We start from the raw sequence: 21789 nt of genomic DNA on the forward strand, positions 1-21789 counted from the left end.
GGATGACAGAGTGAGACCCTATCTTTAAAGAAAAAGAAACAAAACATTAAATAATATACCGTTCTAGGAATACAGGTTCAGATGAGGAAAATCTGTTTATATTATCCATCTTGCTTAATGCCCATTCTCAATTTAAATATTATGCAGACTTTGTACTTAAGAGTGAACACTGGCCGGGTTCATGCCTGTAATCCCAACACTTTGGGAGGCTGAGGCAGGTGGATCACTTGAGGTCAGGAGTTCGAGACCAGTCTGGCCAACATGGTGAAACTTCATCCCTACTAAAATTACAAAAACTAGCTGGGCATAGCGATGCACACTTGTTGTCCCAGCTATTCGTGAAGCTGAGGCAGGAGAATCACTTGAACCCAGGAGGAGGAGGCTGCAATGAACTGAGATTGCACCACTGCAATCCAGTCTGGGAAACGAGAGGGAAACTTTGACTCAAAAAAAAAAAAAGTGAGCATTGTGGCAGGTATATGAACCAGATCCAGCTGCTGGTGAGGATGCCTGCGTGACACAGCGTTGCCCTGGGGATGCCAACCCACTGTCCTCCTCCTTTTGTCTTCATGACACAAACACATTTACGTACGGCAGTCCCCCCTTATCCTTGGAGGATAAAGTCCAAGCCCCCCAGTGGGTGCCTGAAACCTCAGATAGTTCCAAATCCTATTTGTACTATTTTTTTCCTGTACATACATACTTGTGATAAAGTTTAATTTACAAGTCACGCACAGTACACTTGCACTTGGGGGCCATTATTAAGTAAAATAAGTGTGACTTAAACACAAGCATTGTGAAACCACTACGTTGATCTGACGGATAACTGAGAAAGCTGCTAAGTGACTAGTGGCCAGGTAGCGGAGGCAGGTCACAGAGGCCGTGGGAATCTGCTGGACCAAGAGATAATTCATATCCCCAGGGGAACAGAGCAGAATGGCACAAAGTTTCATTATGCAACTCAGAACATTGCAAACTTTAAAACAGGAATTTGGCCAGGTACAGTGGCTCACACCTGTAATCCCAGCACTTTGGAAGGCCAAGGCAGACAGATCACCTCAGACCAGGAGTTCAAGACCAGCCTGGCCAATATGATGAAACCCTGTCTCTACCAAAAATACAAAAATTAGCCTGGCATGGTGGTGCACCCCTGTAATCCAGCTACTCAGAAGGCTGAGGCAAGAGAATTGCTTGAACCTGGGAGACAGAGGTTGCAGTGAGCCAAGATTGTGCCACTGCACTCCAGCCTGGGCAACAGAGCGAGACTCCATCAAAAAATAAATAAATAAATAAAACGAAGGAATTGTTTATTTCTGGAATTTTCCATTTACTATTTTTGGACCACAGTTGGCCATGGGTAACTGAAACCACAGAAAGTGAAACTGTGGCTAACGGGGAGCTGCTGTCCTCTGCTGGTTATGGCTACCCTGGGTGTAGAGGGTGGTCCTCGGCCACACAGGAGGTTTTGCTGGTTCTAGGACCACAGACTGTAACCCACCAGCTCAGATACTCATGACACACCGTTACCTACTAGGAAGTACAATATTGGAAAAATAAGCATCATTACTTTCAGATGAAGATGTCATTTGCCTGTAAAATCCAAAATAATCATATTAGAAATTATTAAGACTAAAAAAGGGGTTTGGCAAAATGGCTAGTAGTTAGAAAAGCAGAAATAAATAAGTTTTCTACATTTTAACAGCAAGCAGTTAGAAAATAGAATACAGAAAATCCCATTTATAAAGGCCATTAAAAAGTATTAAGTGGGCCAGGCACAGTGGCTTGCACCTGTAATCTCAGCACTTTGGGAGGCTGAGGTGGATAGCTTGACCCAGGAGTTCAAGACCAGCCTGGGCAACATAGGGAGACCCTATCTCTACAAAAAATTTTTAAAAATTAGCCACACATGGTGGTGCATGCCTGTGGTCTCAGCTACTTGGGAGGTTGAGGTAGGAGGATCTCTTGAGCCCAGGAGGTTGAGGCTGCAATAAGTCATGATCGCACCACTGCACTCCAGCCTGGGCAACAGAGCAAGACCCTGCTCAAAAAAAAAAAAAAAAAAAAAAAGGAACTAAATGCCTAGAAAAAAACATAACCAGAAATGTACAGGATCTATAAGAATAAAACTAAAAAACTTTACTGAGAAATATAGAAAAACTTTTAAATAACTGGGGAGAAGTTTTCTAAAACTGAGTATTTTTCTAGTATGAGAAGATTGGTTACTATTAAAATGTCAATCTTCTCCAAAGTCATGTGCAAATTTAACACCAGTTCAAACAAAATATCAGTGGAATTTTAATTATCAACCTAAATAATTCTAAAGTTCACCTGAAAATACAAATGTATTAGAATTACCAGGAATTTTTTGAACAGGATTAATAGAAAGTTTGCCTGTAAGATAACAAAACATATTATAAAGCTATAGAAATTAAATCAAGAAGATACTGATAGAGAAAGAGACAAATGTGTCAATAAGATAGACCCAAAGACAATGGATATTTAGTACAGTAAACAATAGATTTCAACTCAATAGGGAAATGATAGAAGGTTTAATAAATAATGTGGAAACATCAGGGGAAGCACTGGGAAAAAATAAAGTTAAATCCCTACCTTATGCGGAAATTCCAGATAGATTAAAGATGTAAGTTTTTAGGAGGACATTTTTTTAATTACCAGAAGAAAATATTGGTGAATACTTATACAATATTGAGCATGGGTAAGATCTTTCTAAATATGACTCCAAAAACAAAAACGAGAAAAAAGTTTTAATTGCTATGTTTACATTATTAAATTATAAATATTAAATAACATTTTTATTATTTTTACATACAACTATTACATATTTGCTATGTCAAAGTATTACAATGAGTAAACTAGAAGAGATAAATTCTAAACTGGGGAGAGGAAAGGTATTCACTAGATAATATGGCAGAAAAAAGTGATTATATGTACATATAGATATCTCTTACAAATCTAAAATTTAGTACTAATTTGACAGAGGCAGTTCATAAAAGAAGAAGTAAAAATGATTCATATGTGGCCAAGCATGGTGGCTCATGCCTATAATCCCAGGATTTGGGAGGCAGAGGCAGGAGGATCACTTGAGGTCAGGAGTTCGAGACCAGCCTGGCCAACATGGTGAAACCCTGTCTCTACTGAAAATACAAAACTTGAGTCAGGCACAGTGGCTCATGCCTATAATCTCAGCACTTTGGGAGGCCGAGGCAGGCAGATCACCTGAGGTAGCAAGTTTGAGACCAGCTTGACCCACATGGAGAGACCCCCCGTCTCTATTAAAAATGCAAAAAATTAGCCAGGTGTGGTGGCACATGCCTGTAATCCCAGCTACTTGGGAGGCCGAGGCAGGAGAATCGCTTGAATCTGGGAGGCAGAGGTTTCGGTGAGCTGAGATTGGTCATTGCGCTCCAGCCTGGGCAACAAGAGTGAAACTCTGTTTCAAACAAACAAAAAATAAGTAAAATAATTAGCCGGAGGTGGTGGCACATGCCTGTAGTTCCAGCTACTTGGGAGGCTGAGTCAGGAGAATGGCTTGAACTTGGGAGGCAGAGGTTGCAGTGAGCTGAGATCATGCCACTGCACTACAGCCTGGGTGACAGACAAGACTCTTTCTCAAAAAAAAAAAAAAAGTGTGTAAGAAAAGATCCCTAACCTGACAAATAATCAAAGAAAGGCAAATTAATACACGAAGATAACATGTCTTGCTTATCAGACTGATCAAGATTCAAAAAAAGCCTAACACCCAGTGCTGGTGAGTTTGTGGGAAGCGAGGCACTCTCACGCGCTGCTCGCAGTGGAGTAAATTGGCGCAGCCTCCTGGAAGAGGAGTCATACATGAACAGCTCTTAAAATACTCAGACCCTCTGACCCAGCATTTCCACCTGTATCATGGAGAAGTAAGATACATGCACAAGAGAATTCAATGAAGCACTGTTTATAAATAGGTAAAGAATTGGTTACAAGCTAAACATTTAAGGAAATGGTTAAATTGTTGCACACCCGTTCTAAACAGTATCGAAAAGAAGGAGGGAGAAGAATCTCTGGGTGCTGACCTGAGAGATCTCCAGGCTATAGTATGTTTGAAGCTGTGAAATATACATATAAACATTTATCTTCATAAGAATTCTGAAACATGCCAAAAGTGTTAACAGTAGATTGTGGGGGATACAGCTTTTTGTGTTTTTAAGGTTTTATATTGTGCTTGTATTATTTTTTATTTAAAAATATTAAAAGAAAAAAGTTATGCTATAGATGTGCATTTATTTTCATATTGGAGACCTGTCAAAAATAGTTAACTAAATGGTGCAAATAATATGATACCATCTTTTCTTAAAAAAAAAAAAAAAAAAAAAAGGCCAGGCGCAGTGGCTCATAATCCTAGCACTTTGGGAGGCCCAGGTGGGCAGATCACCTGAGGTCAGGAGTTTGAGAGGACCAGCCTGGCCAACATGGTGAAACCCCATCTCTACTAAACATACAAAAATTAGCTGGGCATGATGGTGGGTGCCTGTAATCCCAGTTACGCGGCATCTGAGGCAGGAAAATCACTTGAATCTGGGAGGTGGAGGTTGCAGTGAGCTGAGATCATGCCACTGCCCTCCAACCTGGGTGATAGAGGGAGACTCCGTCTCAAAAAAAATAAAATAAAATAGAAATAAATATACATGTACATGTCTATGTGTATGTGTATATTTCTCACCTGTACCTAGCTTATCCATTGCTCCATTCCACTCCTGCATACCAAGTTGGGGCTTAATAAATATTTGTTGAATACATTTAAGTGCATATTTCTGTAGTATATACATTAATATCTTAAATGGTGCTGGTCCTAGGTGAGAAGATTATGGATGGTTTTTATGTTCTTCCATTTGTTGTTTTTTCCCTAAATTTTCCCTAATAAATAGATATCGTGGGTCAGGCACGGTGGCTCACCCCTATAATCCTAGCACTTTGGGGAGGCTGAGGTGGGTGGATCACCTGAGGTCAGGAGTTCAAGACCAGCCTGGCCAACAGAGTGAAACCTCATCTCTACTAAAAATACAAAAATTAGTTGGGCGTGGTGACACATGCCTGTAATCCTAGCTGCTTGGAAGGCTGAGGCAGGATAATTGTTTGAACCCAGGAGGCAGAGATTGCAGTGAGCCACGATGGCACCACTGCCCACTCCAGCCTGGGTGACAGAGCAAGATTCTGTCCCCCTCCTCCCCCAAAAAAAGATATTGGGTGTATTTTCTGTTTTCATTATTTAAAAAAAATTACTTCTCTATGGAATGAATGACTAAGGACTGGTTAACAGGCAGTGAGGTTGAGGGTCTGGTGCTTCTGGTGATATTGTGGAGGCTGGGGGGGCCACTGTCTGCTCAGAACATGACCCCACTGAAGACTCCTTCTTGAGTCCTTCCCTACCATTCTCTTGTCCATTCTGAACGAGGGCAGAATCACCTGGAAGCTTATGAAAAACACTCATTGACAGGCCCCAGCCCAGGCTGGCTAACTCCCTGGAGGTGGCCGTTGGCACTGTGGTCTGAAGATCCAAAGTCATATTTCCCCCATCCCCCTTGAACCCCATGCCCACCCAACTAAGGTTCTCACTCTTCCTGGAACAGGCCTGGCCCCTCGCACTGTGGCACGGCAGCTCCTTGGTCTGGGGCACCCTCCTCACTTTGCCTCCTGACACGTTCCTACCCATGGACACAAACCCCGGATGTGTCTTCAGAGACACACTCACACCCCCATAAACAAGGGGGTCTGGAAATAGCCTGCAACTGCCCTTCACCCCAAATCCTGGGGTCTCCGGATCAACTCTTCACCCTGCCTGGACTCCCATCACCCTCCCAGCTCTATTCTCGGCTGATCTCCTGTGGCTCTAAAGCTGCGGCTGGTGCTCCGAGTCAGTTCTGGGAACAGGATGCTTGAGGGAACACTCTAGAACCATCCCCTCTTACAGAGGTGGTTCCTGATGCCCAGGGAGGCTGGTGCTACCCTGACCACACCCTCATACCCTGCGCCTGCTGGCTTTCAAAGGATTCTTACACATTAAGAAGAAATTGTCCTGCACCCATTAGAATAATGCCCGTCCTCCCTGCTTCCCTAAGAAGTTCATGGCTGGAGGCTTCCAAATCTAGAGCCTTAGCTCACCCAGGAGCCTCATCTTGGAATCTGGGGAGGAGGGGTCCTGGTTTGGTCCTAGGCCTTAAACTCGGGCCTCCCTCCCTTGCCCTTCCCCTGACGCTTCCACATGAAGGGTCTCAAAACCTCCCAACTTCTTAGCATCCTCCTCACCACGCCTCATTCCCAGCAGGGGAGGGCTGAGCCTAGGATGTCCTAGTAACAGGAAGGTGAGAGGAAAGAGTGACATTTCCTTTGACATTCCCCTCCCCAGAGGAGGGGTGGCTGAAGGGCCCTGGGGTCTGCATAACTCATCCTGGACATGGCTCTTTGTAAGCCTGAAGCTCCCTGGAGCATGGCTGTTTGCCCCTGGTTCTCCCATCTCTACCAGACACATCCCCTGCCCCCAGGCTTAGCCATCCATGTGGGAGGTGGGAGGGTGCCCTGCAGTGGGCACAGCCAGAGAACAGTCCAGCGGGGCATGGCTGGTCCCCCTCAGATGTGACCCTACACCAGCACAGGTATCCCTGGGGTGAGTTTGGCATCTTATTCCTCCTGAGGCTCTGGTGCCTGCCCCAGCTGAACATGGGGTGAGAGTGAAGGGGGGATTGAGCAAAAGGGCAAAGGAATGTGGTGGAGCAGAGCTGAGCCTGTGTCCTGAGTGGGATGGCCCTGTCCAAGGCCTGGCCTCTGCCGTGTGCCCTCAGGCAAACCGCCAACCTCTCTGCACCTCAGTTTCTTCCTCTGTGAAGCGGGGATAGGGATGGGGTATTAGTCCTTTCTCATGCTGCTGATAAAGACATACCTGAAACCAGGCAATTTACAAAAGAAAGAGGTTTAATGGACTTTAATAGTTCCACATGGCCAGGGAGGCCTCACAATTATGGTGGGAAGCATAGAGGAGCAAGTCATGTCTTACATGGATGGCAGCAGGCAAAGAGAGAACTTGTGCAGGGAAACTTCCCCTTATAAAACCCTGAGGTCTTGTGAGACTTATTCATTATCACAAGAAAAGCACAGGAAAGACCTGCTCCCGTGATTCAATCACCTCCCACTCGGTACCTCCCAAGACATGTAGGTGGGGCACAGCCAAACCATATCAGATGGTGTCTGCATCACTGGGTCGTGGTGAGAGTTAAGCAGGAATCTCCATGGCAATGCCCAGCCTGTGCTGGCTCTGGGAGAGCAGTCAGTGTGCAGGAGCACCCTTCCCACCCCTCCCTACCTCCTCCCTCCCCTCCTGCCTTCCCTTGGTCATCTGGTATAATTACAGCAATAATACGCAGTAGCTATAGCAGTAGTTTGCAGTCACTCAAGCCCACTCGAGGTCCTCTCTCCTGGCTCCTGCCCTGGAGGCCTTCCCTGGGAGCCTGTCGGGCTGGGAGGGTAGAAATGGTCTGGAACAGAGCAGCCCCTGGCACTGAGCCCTGGATATGACTGAGGAAGGATCCTTGGAGCTTGGTGGGAGACAGAGAACCAAATGGAAAGGGTGGGGCAGCAGCTGAGCCCCCTGTGCCTCAGTTTCCCTGTCCCTGGTCTCTGTGGCAGAATCTTGCTGCCTGCCCTCTGTGCCATGTCCCCCACAGCTGAGCCATGCGGAAAGGAGATCTCACCACGGCCCTCCCATCCTCCCCTCAGCCCCTCCTCTGCCCTCATCCCTCCCCACTCAGAACCAGCCCTCTCCCCTCACCAAGGTGGCCAGGATCTTCAGGTGAGAATCTCCACGGCTTCTTAGGGCTCCAAACAGAAATCCACCTTCACCTCATCCCAGGGCCCGCCAGCAGCCTGTCACCAGCCACCCTCCCCTCATCCCTGGCCCTTGCTGTGCCCCCAGGGCTCTGTCCCCTCTCCTCTCCTACCAAGGCTTCCATGGCCTCCCAGTTCCAAGGTGCACCTGGGTCCTGTCTAGAGGTAGGGGCCATCTGGATCTGTCTAGAAGTAACATCTAGCAACATGAATAGTTACATATTTTAAGCAATTTGATTTAAAATCTATTGCAATATGTTCTAGATTGAGGTGGTTGCTGGAGAAGAAGTCAGAGGGGAGAGACTCGGCCCGGGCCTTGCTGTCCAGTCCAGGGGAGCTGAAGCCTGAGCTTCTGTTTCCTTCTATTAGGCTGTGATGGTAATCGACCCTCCAGTGGCAAGGAGGACAGATGTGCTGAGTAGAGGTAGTTCTAGGATGTGAACACACAGTGGGCTGGCGAGTGGGGCAGGGGTGATGAGCTGACATGGAACCCAGCCCTTCCCTGGGCCAGATGCCTCTAATATGCAGGTGGGGAAACTGAGACACAGACAAGGTGAGTCACTGGCCTGCCAGACTTCGGCAGCTCAGGAGCCAGACTTTGGCAGAGACCAGGCCTTTGCCCTTGCTCAATCTTCCCTTCACTGTCCCTCACATTCAGCAGGGGTGGGCACGGGGGTCTCAGGAGGAATCAGATGCCAAAACCGCCCCAGGGATTCCTGTGCCGATGTAGGGTCACGTCCGAGAGGGACCAACCATGCCCTCCTGGACTGTTCTCTGGCTATGCCCACTGCAGGGCACCCTCCCTCCTCTCACATGGGTGGCTGGACCTGGCAGGTAGGGAGTGTCTGGTAGAGATGGGAGAACTAGGGGCAGACAGCCATGCTCCAGGGAGCTGTGGGTTTGCAAAGGAGAGTCCAGGGCAAGCCACACAGACCCCAGGGCCCTTCAGCCACCCCTCCCCAGGCAATGTCACCCTTTCCTCTGGCCTTCCTGTCACCAGGGCTCAGCCCTTACCTGATGGGAGTCAGACGTGGCAAGGAGGAGGCTGAGAGGGTGGGAGGTTTTAAGACCTTCATACAGGGGGTCAGCGAAGGGCCAAGTTCAAGGACCAGGACCAGACTCCTCGCCTGCTGTGAGGTAAAAGTGGAACAGGAGCCCCTGTCCCGAGTCAGGCTGGCTTGTCTGCATTCATTCATTCCTCCAGTTAATCACCAGCCATCCCTTGATCCCCTCAGTCTGCCCAGCCCTGGGCTGGGGATTCATATGTAAAAGGGAGTGGGTGGGAGGAACACTTAGGGCTGGGGCTTAGGACAAGTCAAAATCCAGGAATGAGGGGTGAGGTGGAGGGAGCGTCCTAGGCACAGGCTGGGAGGTGGGGGGAGTGGCACTGCAGACCATGCCCTTTTCATTGGATTCAGACTCTGAGCAGAGCCAGAGACCTGCCCGTTCCACAGGCACCAGAGTTGGATGGCCCAGCCTCCGTGCAGGTGAACGGGGTGGGCACAGTGATTGGCAGGAGGTGGGCAGCTGCTCTGGGGGAGGTGTGGGTGCCAGGCAGAGAGCATACACCCATGAACAAAGAAGCACATCAGCGCACACTGCAGGGGTTGGGAGCTCGGGGTGGGGTGGGGTGGGGGAAGCAGCTGCCTCTCCGGCCTCCCTGTCCCTCTTTTGCTGAGCGATGGGCAGGGCTGATAGCAGCGGACGTTGGGCCAGCCGAGGGGGCCCACTGCCCCCACCCAACAAGAGTTCTTTATCAGCAGGATGCGCCGTTGCCAGGGAGCTGGCTTCAGGCCCTGCTCTAGCCGTTGCTGGGAGGATTATCAGAAAGATTTGAGTCTTTTTAATTAAATCCAAGCGAATGCAATTCTGTGCCTGCACAGAGAAGCCCATTCAGGATCCTGTCACCACCTCCGATAGCTTTGTCTCAAAGTCCCTGCTATCAGGCCACCAATCTGGCCACGAGGTGGCTGCCCCATCCCCAGCCTGACAGCGGTGGGTACCTGGGGAGCCAACATGTGGGAGGTCGCTTCCGCCCTGCTGGGTGCTGGCCTCAGGCCTCCAGGGAAACTTTGCCCTGGGCCAGGCCAGAAAGTCACAACCCTTCACTCAGCCTTAAAAGTCAACCTCAGCAGCCACAGCACCCAATTGCATGCCCTTTGAGCTTTCACGTGGTGCCAGGTGTTGTGCCCTGGTTCATGGATTCCTTGGGCTGCAACCCAACAGGGAAGCTTCTACTACCACCCACACTCAACAGATGAGAAAACAACCCTAGAGGGGCAAAGTCACTCAGCCCGGTCCACACAGGCAGTACATGGCGGAACCAGGATTTGAACTGAGGTCTTTCTGATTCCAAAGTCTCCACTCTTAATTCCCCTTTTTTTCTTTTTCTTTTCTTTTTTTTGAGACAGAGTTTCGCTGTCACCCAGGCTGGAGTGGGGTGGTATGATCTTAGTTCACTGCAACCTCCACTTCCCTAGTTCAAGCGATTCTCCTGCCTCAGTCTCCTGAGTAGCTGGGATTATAGGCGCCTGCCAACACGTCTGGCTAATTTTTGTATTTTTAATAGAGACAGGGTTTCACCATGTTGGCCAGGCTGGTCTTGAACTACTGACCTCAGGTGATCCATCCAGTTTGGCCTCCCAAAGTGCTCGGATTACAGGCATGAGCCAAGGTGCCTGGCCTTAATTCTATTCTCAAAGTCTTGTCTACTAGTTTGAGTGCCAGCCTGGGCCTCCCCACCCATTCCAGCCACCCTCTCGCCAAGGCTCCCTGGGTTCCATCCAGCAGTCCCACTGCTAGTGGTCATCACCCAGATGGTAACAACAGCCAGCACGCTCCAAGTGCCCATCAGGCACTAGGCACCTTTCCCCTTACCGCGTTTGGGCCTCACTTAGCCTCAGGAAGTGGCATCAGCCTCTGCCCCATTCCTGGATGCAGAAACAGAAGCTCTGAGAGGGCTTTGTCTGACATCACAAAGTCAGGGACAGGTCCCCCTCCCAGGTTTTCCTGGTTCAAAGCTGGCATTCCCTACCTCTCTCGTCCCCACAGGAGGCAATCCTGTGCCTGGCACAGCCTGGGAGCAGGAGGCAAGTCAGGGTCAGGGCTCAGTTGGTTCATGCTGTGGCGAGAGGACAAAATTAACTCGATAAATAACAAGGATATGGGAGGGGGTGGGGTGCACTCCTTTTAGAAAACTCGGCAGCTCTGAGCACCCACGCCTGTGCACAGGCTTTATGGAGCTAAGTTTTCATCACAGGCCCCGAATCCTGGCTGCAGCCTTCCTGCAGAGGAGGACACACGTTCTTTTTAATTAAATCTGTCTGTTATCACGGCGGATTGCTACGAAGGGAGGCCCATTAGCAGCGGGGCAGCTGCTGGGAAACCGCTTCCCACACTGGACACAGAGGCCCTGAAACCCCTGACGGGCCAGCATCCCTGACCCTTTACCTCCCCCTGCCTCTGCTGCAACACCAGGGAGGAGCTCTGGGCAGGGTCCCTCACGCCCAGCCCACTATGCACCAGGAGACACCTGCCGCCCAGAGCTCCCACTAAGCAGGGGCGCCTCCCACCCCAGTAACCCCGCTCTGTGGACAGGAAAACCTGGGTGGGATCCTGGCTCAGCCACTTATTGGCAGTGTGGTCCCAGGACAGTGCCTCAGCTCCTTGGTACTGACGGCACACTGCTCACATATGCCGACCCACCCTGCTTCAGGTACACAATCCTACGACCTCCACAAAGCCCCATGAAGTTGGGACTGTTGTCATCCTCATTTTACAGATAGGGAAACAGGCTCAGGGACAACTGACTGGGTTACAGCGCTTGAATATGGCTGAGCTAGGATTTCAATGGACCACAGCCTGTTTCCCTAGCTGGGAAATGGAGGTAATAGTCTTCACCTAGGAATCGGGGCGGTTGGCGGGGGAATTATCAGCAAATAAGGCAGTGATGGGCATGGAGTGAGCTTCCATAAATGGCTGCATTTTTTATATGAACGTTGTAATTTAAGCCATGGCTGGCCCTTAGCTCCATTTTCCAGATGAAGAGACTGAGGCTCTGGCCCTCACAGCTCCCTGTAATCGTCCCTCCTACATCGCCCCTACATCACCATGCCAGCAGCCTCCTTGCCACCTTTCCTAATCTTCTCTTTCCTGTCTCTTCTCCACTGGGCACCACAACAACCTCTCATTCTCTCATCAAAATAATGTGGATTTGGGGCCAGCGCAGTTGCCGTGCCTGTGATCCTAGCACTTTTGGAGGCCAAGGTGGGAGGATTACTTGATGCCAGGAGTTCAAGACCAGCCTGGGCAACGTGGCAAACCTCCATTTCTACAAAAAATTTAAAAATTAGCTGGGCATGGTGGCTTGTATTTATAGTCCGAGCTACTCAGGAGGCTGAGGTGGGAGCATTTCTGGAGCCTGGGAGGTCAAGACTGCAGTAAGCCGTGATCTCCAGCATGGATGATGGAGCAAGACCCTGTCTCAAAATAATAATAATGATGATAACGTGGATTTGGTTTTTACTTAATTATAAAATATAATTAGGGTAAACACATATAAAGGACAGAAGGTTATAAAAAGAACATGGAGGCCAGGTGAGGTGGCTCACACCTGTAATCCCAGCGCTTTTGGGAGGCTGAGGCAGGCAGAGCACTTGAGCTTCAGGAGTTCAAGACCAGTCTGGCCAACATGGTGAAACCCTGTTTCTATTAAAAATACAAAAATTAGCCAGGAATGGTGGCGGGTGCCTATAATCCCAGCAACCCAAGCTGGGAGAATCGCTTGAATCCGGGAGGCAGAGGTTGCAGTGAGCCCAAATTGTGCTGCTGCACTTCAGCCTGGGTGACAGAACAAGATTTCATCTCAAAAAAAAGAACATGGAAATCACCTATAATGCAGTATTATTATCTACTGGGACTCATTTCTTTCTGTCATTTCCCTGTTCACCCATTCATTCATTCATTCATTCATTCACTGAGTACAGACTGAGCGAACCTCTACTTGTGCCAGGTCCTGTGCATGGTGCTGGGGAAACTGTGGTGGACAAGACTGACCTGGTCCCCACCCTCTGGAGCCTGACGTTGATGGGAGAGATGGACACTACACAGGTGAGCACATGGATGATACTGAACCCCAAGTATAACTGCCACACGGTTCACTTGACAGCCTTCGACAGGGGCACTGACCCAGCTGGGATCAGGAAAGGCTCCTTGGCGAAGCGCCACTGCACCTGAGCCTGGAGAGGCGTTGATTTTGTGTGCACAGTCATTTATACCTCTGAGGTTGGATATTTTGCTAGAGCTTCTGACCATGTCTCTCCTCAGGGCTCATTCCAGCCTCAGGATATCTGCTCTTTGCTGCCCCTCGAACCCTTCCTGTGCCTCCACTCCTTGCATGAGCTGTGTCCACTCTCTAGAATGTCCTCCCCTCTCTTCCTTGGCCTATTGATGAACTCCTACTCATCCTTCAAAGCCCAGAGTGCTTGTCCCCTCCCCACTCCTCATGGGAAGTCTTCTCCAGTGCCTATCTAGAATGGCAGGGTTAGTCACTCTTCTTTTTAAAAAAAAGTCCTCAAAACTTTTTTTTTTTTTAGAAACAGAGTTTTACTCCTGTCACCCAGACTGGAGTGCAGCGGCCTGCTCTTGGCTCACTAAAACTTCTGCCTTCCAGGTTCAAGCAATTCTCCTGCCTCAGCCTCCTGAGTAGCTGGGATTACAGGCTTGCGCCACCATGCCTAATTTTAAAAATATTTTTAGTAGAGATGAGGTTTAACCATGTTAACCAGGCTGGTCTCGAACTCCTGACCTCAAGTGATCCATCCACCTCAGCCTCCCAAAGTGCTGGGATTACAGGTGCGAACCACTGCGCCTGGCCATTCAATCCCCCGAAACTTTTTGACTATACCAGGGTTGTGTCTCTCTCACTGGTCTGGGCTTCCAGGGCCCAGCTCAGGGCACTGCCACTTAGAGTGGGCAATGAGGGAGAGAGACCTTTTTCCCCTGGGGTGCCCTGGGATACTACAGGGCTGTGAAACCAGCTGGGTTCATTCGACGTGGGATGGGCAGTGAGGCTTTGTCATTAGTTCTGGCCCCCATCTGCCTCCAGGGGCATGACAGCCACTCCTTGTAGCTGGGGGTGGCAGGCTGCACTATGCATGCTCCTGGACTGTGACTTGCTCCAGGTAGGGGTGGAGCAGCTACACCTGCAGCAGAGGCCCTTCCCTGGACCCACCCCTTGTACCTGGCCTCACCCGTGCCAGGCCTGCTACTTCACCAGGCAGGAGGGAGCATGCAACCTGGGCATTTGCTGCCCCCACCCTCAGTGGCAAGGGTCTAGGTGAATTAAGCTCCGTATGGGAGACAGGTCACTCTAATGGCCTGAATTTAATAGCTTCACACACTTGCCTAGTAACCATGTGGTCCCCTCCCACCCTGAGTCTTCCTCACCATGTGGCTTTCTTTGACCAACAGGATATTAGCAGATGTGATGCAAACAGAGGCTTGGGCACTGCCGGCCAACTCCACTTGCCCCTGTAGCGCTGGGATCACTTGTTTTGCCCATCTCACCATGGGCCTGTATCCAGGCAACCTGCTGGAGGATGTGGGGGACACGAGGAGGAGAGCTGAGGTGCCCGGCTGAGGCTGCCCGCAACCAGCCAGTCCCCTAGCCAACCTGCCAGCTGACACAGATGCCTGTGTGAGCCCAGCCAAGATCAGCCAAACACATAGACACATGAGATACGATGCATGGTTAGTCTGAAAACAATAAGTTTTAGAATTGATTGTTACCCAGCAATAGCCAACTGGCACACTCCATCTCTGCAGTGGCACACAATACAGCCATTGAAAAGAACGAGGCATTGGGAGGCTGAAGCGAGAGGACCGCTTGAGCCTCGGAGGTCAAGGCTGCAGTGAGCTATGATGGCACCACTGCACTCCAGCCTGGTCAACAGAGCAAGACCTTGTCTCTAAAAAAACAACAACAAATAAAATAAAAAATTTAAAAGAATGAGGCATCCCTTTATATTCTGACATGGAAAAATTCCCAGGATATATTAAGATAAAGAGGCAAAGTGCAAGCTGGGCTCGGTGGCTCACATCTGTAATCCCAGCACTTTGCAAGGTCGAGGCTGGCAGATCACTTGAGGTCAGGAGTTTGAGACCATCTTGGCCAACAAGGTGAAACCTCATCTCTATGAAACACACACACACACACACAAATTAGCCAGGTGTGGTGGCTCATGCCTGTAATCCCAGCTACTCGGGAGGCTGAGGCAGGAGAATCACTTGAATCCAGGAGACAGAGGCTGCAGTGAGCCTAGATGGCAGCACTGCACTCCACCCTGGGCCACAAAGGGGAGACTCCAGCCAGGCGCGGTGGCTCATGCCTGTAATCTCAGCACTTTGGGAGGCCAAGGTGGGTGGATCCCCTGAGGTCAGGAGTTCAAGACCAGCCTGACCAACATGGTGAAACCCCATCTCTACTAAAAGCACAAAAAATTCGCTGGGTGTGGTGATGGGCACCTGTAATCCCAGCTACTCGGGAGGCTGAGGCTGCAGCCAAGGTTGCACCATTGCACTCCAGCCTGGGCTACAAGGGCAAAACTCCATCTCAAAAAAAAAAACTAAGGTGCAGGTATTATACACAAAATACTACTATTTATATGGAAGAGAAAAAAGAAATACCAGGTCTTTGCAATCTGTAGACTCTCTGGAAATCTCTAAGTCCCTGGTATCAGTGGTTGCTTCCTGGGAGGGGGCCAGGGTCTGTGGACAACAGGGGAGGGGGAGAGGAAGACAGACCTTTCAAAACCTTAAATTTTCTTTATGCCACTTGTGAGTTCTGTACCACGTGCCTTTTATGGTAGGAGTTTAAAAATAGGTAACATTTAGGAAATAAATAACATATTTTTCAAATAGGATGGTTTTAATATTTTCCTTTGGTGTAGAGCTTTGTTATCTGCTCACTGTATTATCCATTCATCCAGCCCTACCACTTCCTGGGCCTTGGCAAGGGGTTCTCCCTAGGAGCTCCAGGATGGCAGCCCCTGGGGGAATGAGGATGACAAGGCATGTAGTCCCCTCTTCTGAGGACCACCCGCCCACACACTCCTTCAGCCTGGACCCCCTCTGCCCCTGGTGTGGGCCAGGACCACTTCTGGCTTCCGCTGGGATCCTCTCTCTGCTTAGGAGTCGTCCTGACCAGCTCTGACCCCAGGCTTGGCCAGGAAGTTCCCCCATGGAGCAGGGACCTGGAAATATCGGCCCCGCAAAGAAGGAGTCCCCTTCTGAGGCTCAAGTCCTGGCAGCCCCCATCTCTCCAGCCTGCATCTGAGGCCCATGTGTGCGCTCTCCCGGCTAGGGGTTTGGCTTCCTTGTTTTATGACTCCCTAATCCTCACTTGGCAGAGAGGAAGTGGTAGGCCTGCCCGACCGCGCAGAGAGTGGCCAGAGGATCGGCAAAGGGAAGATTCATGGGCCATCAGAAGGGCCCTTTGCCTCCAAGGCCGCCCCAGCCCTTCATGTGGGGATAAATCACAGGCAGCAGGGGAAGATAAAAGGCGCAGGGATGCAGGCCCTGTCTCAGGAGAAGAAATGTGCGCAGGGGGGCGTTTCCCTGAACTCCTGTAGAGCCGGGCTGCGGGCGTCTCCATGGGCTCCCTGACTCGGACTGGCATGGGCTCAAGTCCACTCCTTGTCTTCTCCGTCCCACTGACTTTACAAGGCCCATCCCTTCAGGCATTGTACTGACCTTGAAATGACTCACTCCTCACGCTTCTTCCCCCCCACCCAAAAGGTCTGGCTTGGAGGGCACGGGACCTGTGTGGTCACCCAGACCCCGGAACTCAGAAGGATCCTGCTCCTGCCTTAATACTCTGCTGTCATTCTGTTGAAATTCTTAGTGATTTTGGAGCAGACGTTCCCACACTTCATTTTGCTCTGGGTCCTGCCTGGACAGGCGTGGCTTTAGGCATCCGGTGCCTGTCCATCCTCTCCAGCAGGCGTCTACCCGGTACAGTTTGCACATCCCCAGCAAGGAGGAACTCGCCACCTCCTGGGCAGCCCCCTCAAGCCCACTGTAGGGCAACAGAAGCTTGGAGGCCCTCTCTCATGGTGGTGACAGGAATAGGTCCCAGGTCACTTTCAAATCCTAATGCCCCACAGGCTGTGTAACCTGGGGCACGTTATGGCACCTCAGTTTCCAGTCTGCAGATGAGGCTAATAATAGGGCCGCTGTGAGAATGAGACAATGTATTTGGCTTAATTTTGTGCTTAATCAATGATAGCTGTTAATGTGTTTTACTAGAAAAGGCTGCCTTCTATCAGATTGGGATCCTCAGGCCTGGTCACTGGTTAGGGGGAGAAGGTGGAAAAAGATGCATAACTCCTCCTAACCACGACGCCCTCCCACCCCGCAACACACAGCCAGAAGCTCCCCACTCTTGCCAACCCTGAAAGTCAAACCTGTGCCCTGCACCTGGGCTCCACCCGTCAGGTGCCTTGTTCTCTGCTGCCATCTGCTGGCTGGAATGGGGTACTGCATCACAGCTGGCACTTGGCTTCATTTGCCACATTAGAAGAGGATCAAATAATTCTGTGAGTGTTTTCTGAGGACCTGCCTGGGCATTGAGGATTTTCCAGTAAACACAAAAGACAAAGTTCCTCCCCTCTTGGAGCTGACATATCTGTGGAAGACACGTATAATAAGCAAGCAACCCAATCATTTGATTTCTGCTAGCAGCAAGTAAAATGAAAAGAAGAAAAAATTCAGACCGTGGGGAAGGGCACTGGTGGATGATAGGAAAAAGTTCATTCTAGGGCATGATCAGGAGAAAAAAGGCAGAAAGGTGGTAAGGTGGGGCAGGTGGGCTCTGCTATCCAGCCAGTCCCACCAGCCTGGATGCCCACCCCCCACTGCCTCACTCTCTGTGACAACTATGGGCAACTCCCTCTGCTGACTGGGACCTCAACTTCCTTACCTGGAAAACGGAGAATCACAGCCACTTCTCAAACTAGTAGCGTTGCTGTAATGGGATCCTAGAGGGGGAAACGTTTTGTGAAGTGTGTCATTCTTGTGAATTATAAGCTTCATGTTGCTAGCCGATGCTTGCTAAGCACTTACCAGGGCAGACACTCTGTTAAGTCCTTCTGTGGGTTACCTCATTGAGTCCTTAGGGCCTCTGTCCTTGGGGACAGAAGCCTGGCAGCATGAGGACCAAGGGTCTTACCCTCCTCCAGGATCACAGCCTGCTTTTCCACTCCCAGTCACCTCCATCCACTCTCCCACTTTCACCCTGGGGTGAGACAGACCCATGAATGGACCAATGAACGGATGACGGGATGAATAAATGGATGAATGAGTGAACAGCAAAAAAGTAAATAGAATAGAAACCCTGTCTCTACTAAAAGGATATGGCCAGGTGTGGTAGCTCACACCTGTCATCTCAGCATTTTGGGAGGCCGAGGTAGGTGAATCACTTGAGGTCAAGAGTTGGAGACCTCCCTGGCCAACAAGATGAAACCCTGTCTCTACTGAAAAGAAAAAATGTATTTTTTTTGTAAAAAGTTGTACCTATTAAAATTAAAAATTTCTGCTCTGCAAAAGACACTGTTTAGGGAATGCAAAGACAAGCCAGACTTTGAGAAAATATTTGTAAAACATACATCTGAAAAAGTACTGGCATACGAAATACACAAAAAACCTCTTAAAACTCAACAGATAAGAAAACAAACAGCCCAATTTAAAAATAGGGAAAAGACCTGAACAGACACCGGACCAAAGAAGAAATAGAGATGGCATGGCAAACAAGCATATGAAAAGAGGCTGGACCTACCTCACTGGGGAATTGCAATTAAAACAAGACACCACTACGCATCTATCAGAATGGCCAAAATACAGAACACTGACAACACCACATGCTGGTGAGGATGTAGCACGTCGGAAGCTCTCATTCATTGCTGGTGGAAATACAAAATTATTCAGTCACTTTGGAAGACAGTTTGCAGTTTCTTGTAAAATGAAACATACTCTTACCACGTAATCCAGCAATCACACTCCTTGTTGTTTACCCAGATAAGTTGAAAACCGGTTCACACAAAAACCTGCACGTGGGTGTTTATAGCAGGTTTATTCATAATTGCCAAAAAATGGAAGAAACCAAGATGTCCTTCAGCAGGTGATTAGGTAAATAAAATATGGTATATCTAGATAATGGGATGTTATTCTGCAATAAAAAGAAATGAGCTATCAAATCATGAAGAGACATGGAGAAATCTTAGATGCATATTGCTAAGTGGGAGAAGCCAATCTGAAAGGCTACATACTGTAGGATTTCAACTACCTGTCATTCTAGAAAAGACAAAGCTGTGGAGATAGGCAACAGATCAGTGGTTGCCAAGGATCGGGGATGGGGGAATAGGAAAGACATGGGTTAATAGGCGGAGCACTGGGCACTCTTAGGGAAGTGAAAAGATTCTTTATGGTACTATCGTAATGGATACATGTCATTATGCCCTTGTCAAAACCCACAGAATTGCAACACAGAGTGAATTCTAATGTAAAAAGTCGGACTTTAGTTAATAATGTATCAATATTGGCTAATCAAATGTAGCAAATGTGCACCACTAATGCAAGATATTAATTAATGAAAAGGAAACAAAGTATACGAGAACGCTCTGTGTTTTCCATTCAATTTTTCTATAAACCTAAAACTGCTCTAAAAAGTGAAGTCAATTTTTTTTTTTTTTAGACAGAGTCTCACTCTTGTCACCCAGGCTGTAGTGTAATGGCACGATCTTGGATCACTGCAACCTTTGCCTCTCAGGTTCAAGCAATTCTGCCTCAGCCTCCTGAGTAGCTGGGATTACAGGCACCCTCCACCATCCTCGGCTAATTTTTGTATTTTTAGTAGAGATGGGTTTCACCATGTTGGCCAAGCTGGTCTGTAACACTTGACCTCATGTGATCCGCCCACCTCAGCCTCCCAAAGTGCTGACCGTGCCCTTCCAATTTTTAAAAATATACACAAGCAACAACAACAAAAACTAGCAACAAATAAATACACATCACAAGGCCAGGCGCGGTGGCTCATGCCTGCAATCCCAGCACGTGGGGAGGCTGAGGCGGGCAGATCACCTGAGGTCCGGAGTTCGAGACCAACCTGACCAACATGGAGAAACCCTGTCTCTACTAAAAATATGAAATTAGCCAGGTGTGGTGGCGCACGCCTCCAATCCCAGCCACTCAGGAGGCTGAGGCAGAAAAATCGTTTGAATCCGGCAGGCGGCGGTTGAGATGAGCTGAGATTGTGCCATTGCACTTCAGCCTGAGAAACAAGAGTGAAACTCGGTCTCAAAAAAAAAGAAAAGAAAAATCACAGGACAAAAATGAGATTAGAGTCCTGACACTCATATACTTCATTGGTGACACAGGTTGACTTGACTCATAATGACTGGAAAATAAATATTTTAAACAGTTAACAGCAAATTAAAAAAAAAAAAAACCTGAAATGACCAATGTTGGTGTGACAAAGACACTAGGTATATATGTTCATTGCTGCTCATCTTTTAGGGTAACATGATGAACATAATAAGGTGTGTGAATGGGTGTGGCTCACATGTGAGGTGAATGGAGTTAGCTAATAGGAATTGGAAGGGAGTATATGTTTTGTGTATTCCTACAACTTAGTTCAGCTGGATGAAATATTCCTAGTGTTTCTTGCAGACAAAGTCGTGCATAAGAAAATGGGAAATTTGAGTCATGCTCACATTTTCCCAAATGAATAAGTTAATTAATTGTGCCAGAACAAATTTGGTTTTCAAAGCAAGCATTATCACACAACTGACAGTCGCATTAAAAGACTTATTAAAACAACAGTCCTTGATTTCTTTCATCAGTGTCTTATAGTTTTCAGTGTGCAGGTCCTTCATCTCCTTGGTTAAATGTATTCCTAAGCATTTTCTTTTTTGGCTATCTATTGGAGATGGGATCAGCTCTTGATTTCTTTTCAGATAGTTTGTTGTTAGTATATAGAAATGCTACTGATTCTTGTGCATTGATTTCGTATCCTGCAGCTTTATTTGTTTATTAGTTCTGACAGTTTAAAAAGTATTTTTACACAGAAAAGGGCCACCCTCACGTCCAGCAGACCCTGGGCTCCCATGCTAGAGAAGCATCATCTGTTGAGCACGACTCTCCCAGGCCAAACCACCCTCGGGACACTGGGTGAGTTTCTGCGTCCTGTCTCCTCCCCTGTGTGACCCAGACATGCTGCCTACTCCCTCTGTGTCTCGGTTTTCTCATCTTTAAATTGGGAGAATAGGCAGGGTGGCTGGAGGCTTGTGAAATAACAGATGGGAAAAAGCTGTGTAAACTGTGAAGTGTGGTGCACACATAGCCCCAGCTGTCACTGCTGTTGATTGAGCACCTCCTGGTCCCCAGCCCTGTGCTAAGCGTTTTTCATTCATTTTCTCCTTCTTATCCTCACAATCCGGAAAGTGACCAGCTCATCGCAGTTTGCCTGGAACTTTCCAAGTTTTCGCATTGAAAACCCCACATCCTGGGAAATCCCTGTGTTCTGGGCAAACCTTTAAAGTGAGAATATTTTCTTTGTTTTTCAGGTGAGGAAACTGAGGCTGAGTTTCACTTGTCCAGGGTCCCACAGCCAGGAATGGGCCCTGGTGTGTGGGCTCCAGAGCTGTCATCTGGCTAAGGCACCTGGCTGGTTCCTATGAACAGCGAGAGCCATAGAAGGTTCAGGGCAGTGGCAGGCTCATGACCAGGAAGTCACTCCCCACCCTAGGCAGCCCTGTATTATATAGCCATTGAGGTATCAGCCAGCAATGCACTGCAGAGAAAGACAAGCTGAATGAACAGAAGAATCTGCCAGGGACCCTCCCTTCTTGGTTTAGGTTTCAA

General features: G+C 48.7%; 1 protein-coding gene and 1 long non-coding RNA gene across 3 annotated transcripts in view; one reads left to right on the forward strand and one right to left on the reverse strand.

Moving 5' to 3' along the window:
- LOC118144358 (uncharacterized) overlaps positions 1-10997 on the reverse strand; it is a 29163-nt gene extending 18166 nt beyond the window's left edge. The window contains exon 1 of one of the 2 annotated variants that reach the window (XR_004729120.3): positions 10907-10997. This is a non-coding gene — a long non-coding RNA (uncharacterized LOC118144358). Of the gene's footprint in view, positions 1-10749; positions 10794-10906 lie in introns of those variants that run through there. The other variant, XR_013518880.1, reaches the window with a different exon arrangement.
- Positions 1-20742, forward strand: part of MVB12B (multivesicular body subunit 12B) — a 242513-nt gene extending 221771 nt beyond the window's left edge. The window contains exons 10-11 of the mRNA XM_035257739.3: positions 12884-12981; positions 14344-20742. Of these exons, the coding sequence (XP_035113630.1) occupies positions 12884-12952 (69 nt within the window). The 3' untranslated portion in view covers positions 12953-12981; positions 14344-20742. The remainder of the gene's footprint in view (positions 1-12883; positions 12982-14343) is intronic.
- Positions 20743-21789: the final 1047 nt, after the last annotated feature.

This window comes from Callithrix jacchus, chromosome 1 (assembly GCF_049354715.1).
Source record: "Callithrix jacchus isolate 240 chromosome 1, calJac240_pri, whole genome shotgun sequence".
Lineage (NCBI taxonomy): Eukaryota > Metazoa > Chordata > Mammalia > Primates > Cebidae > Callithrix > Callithrix jacchus.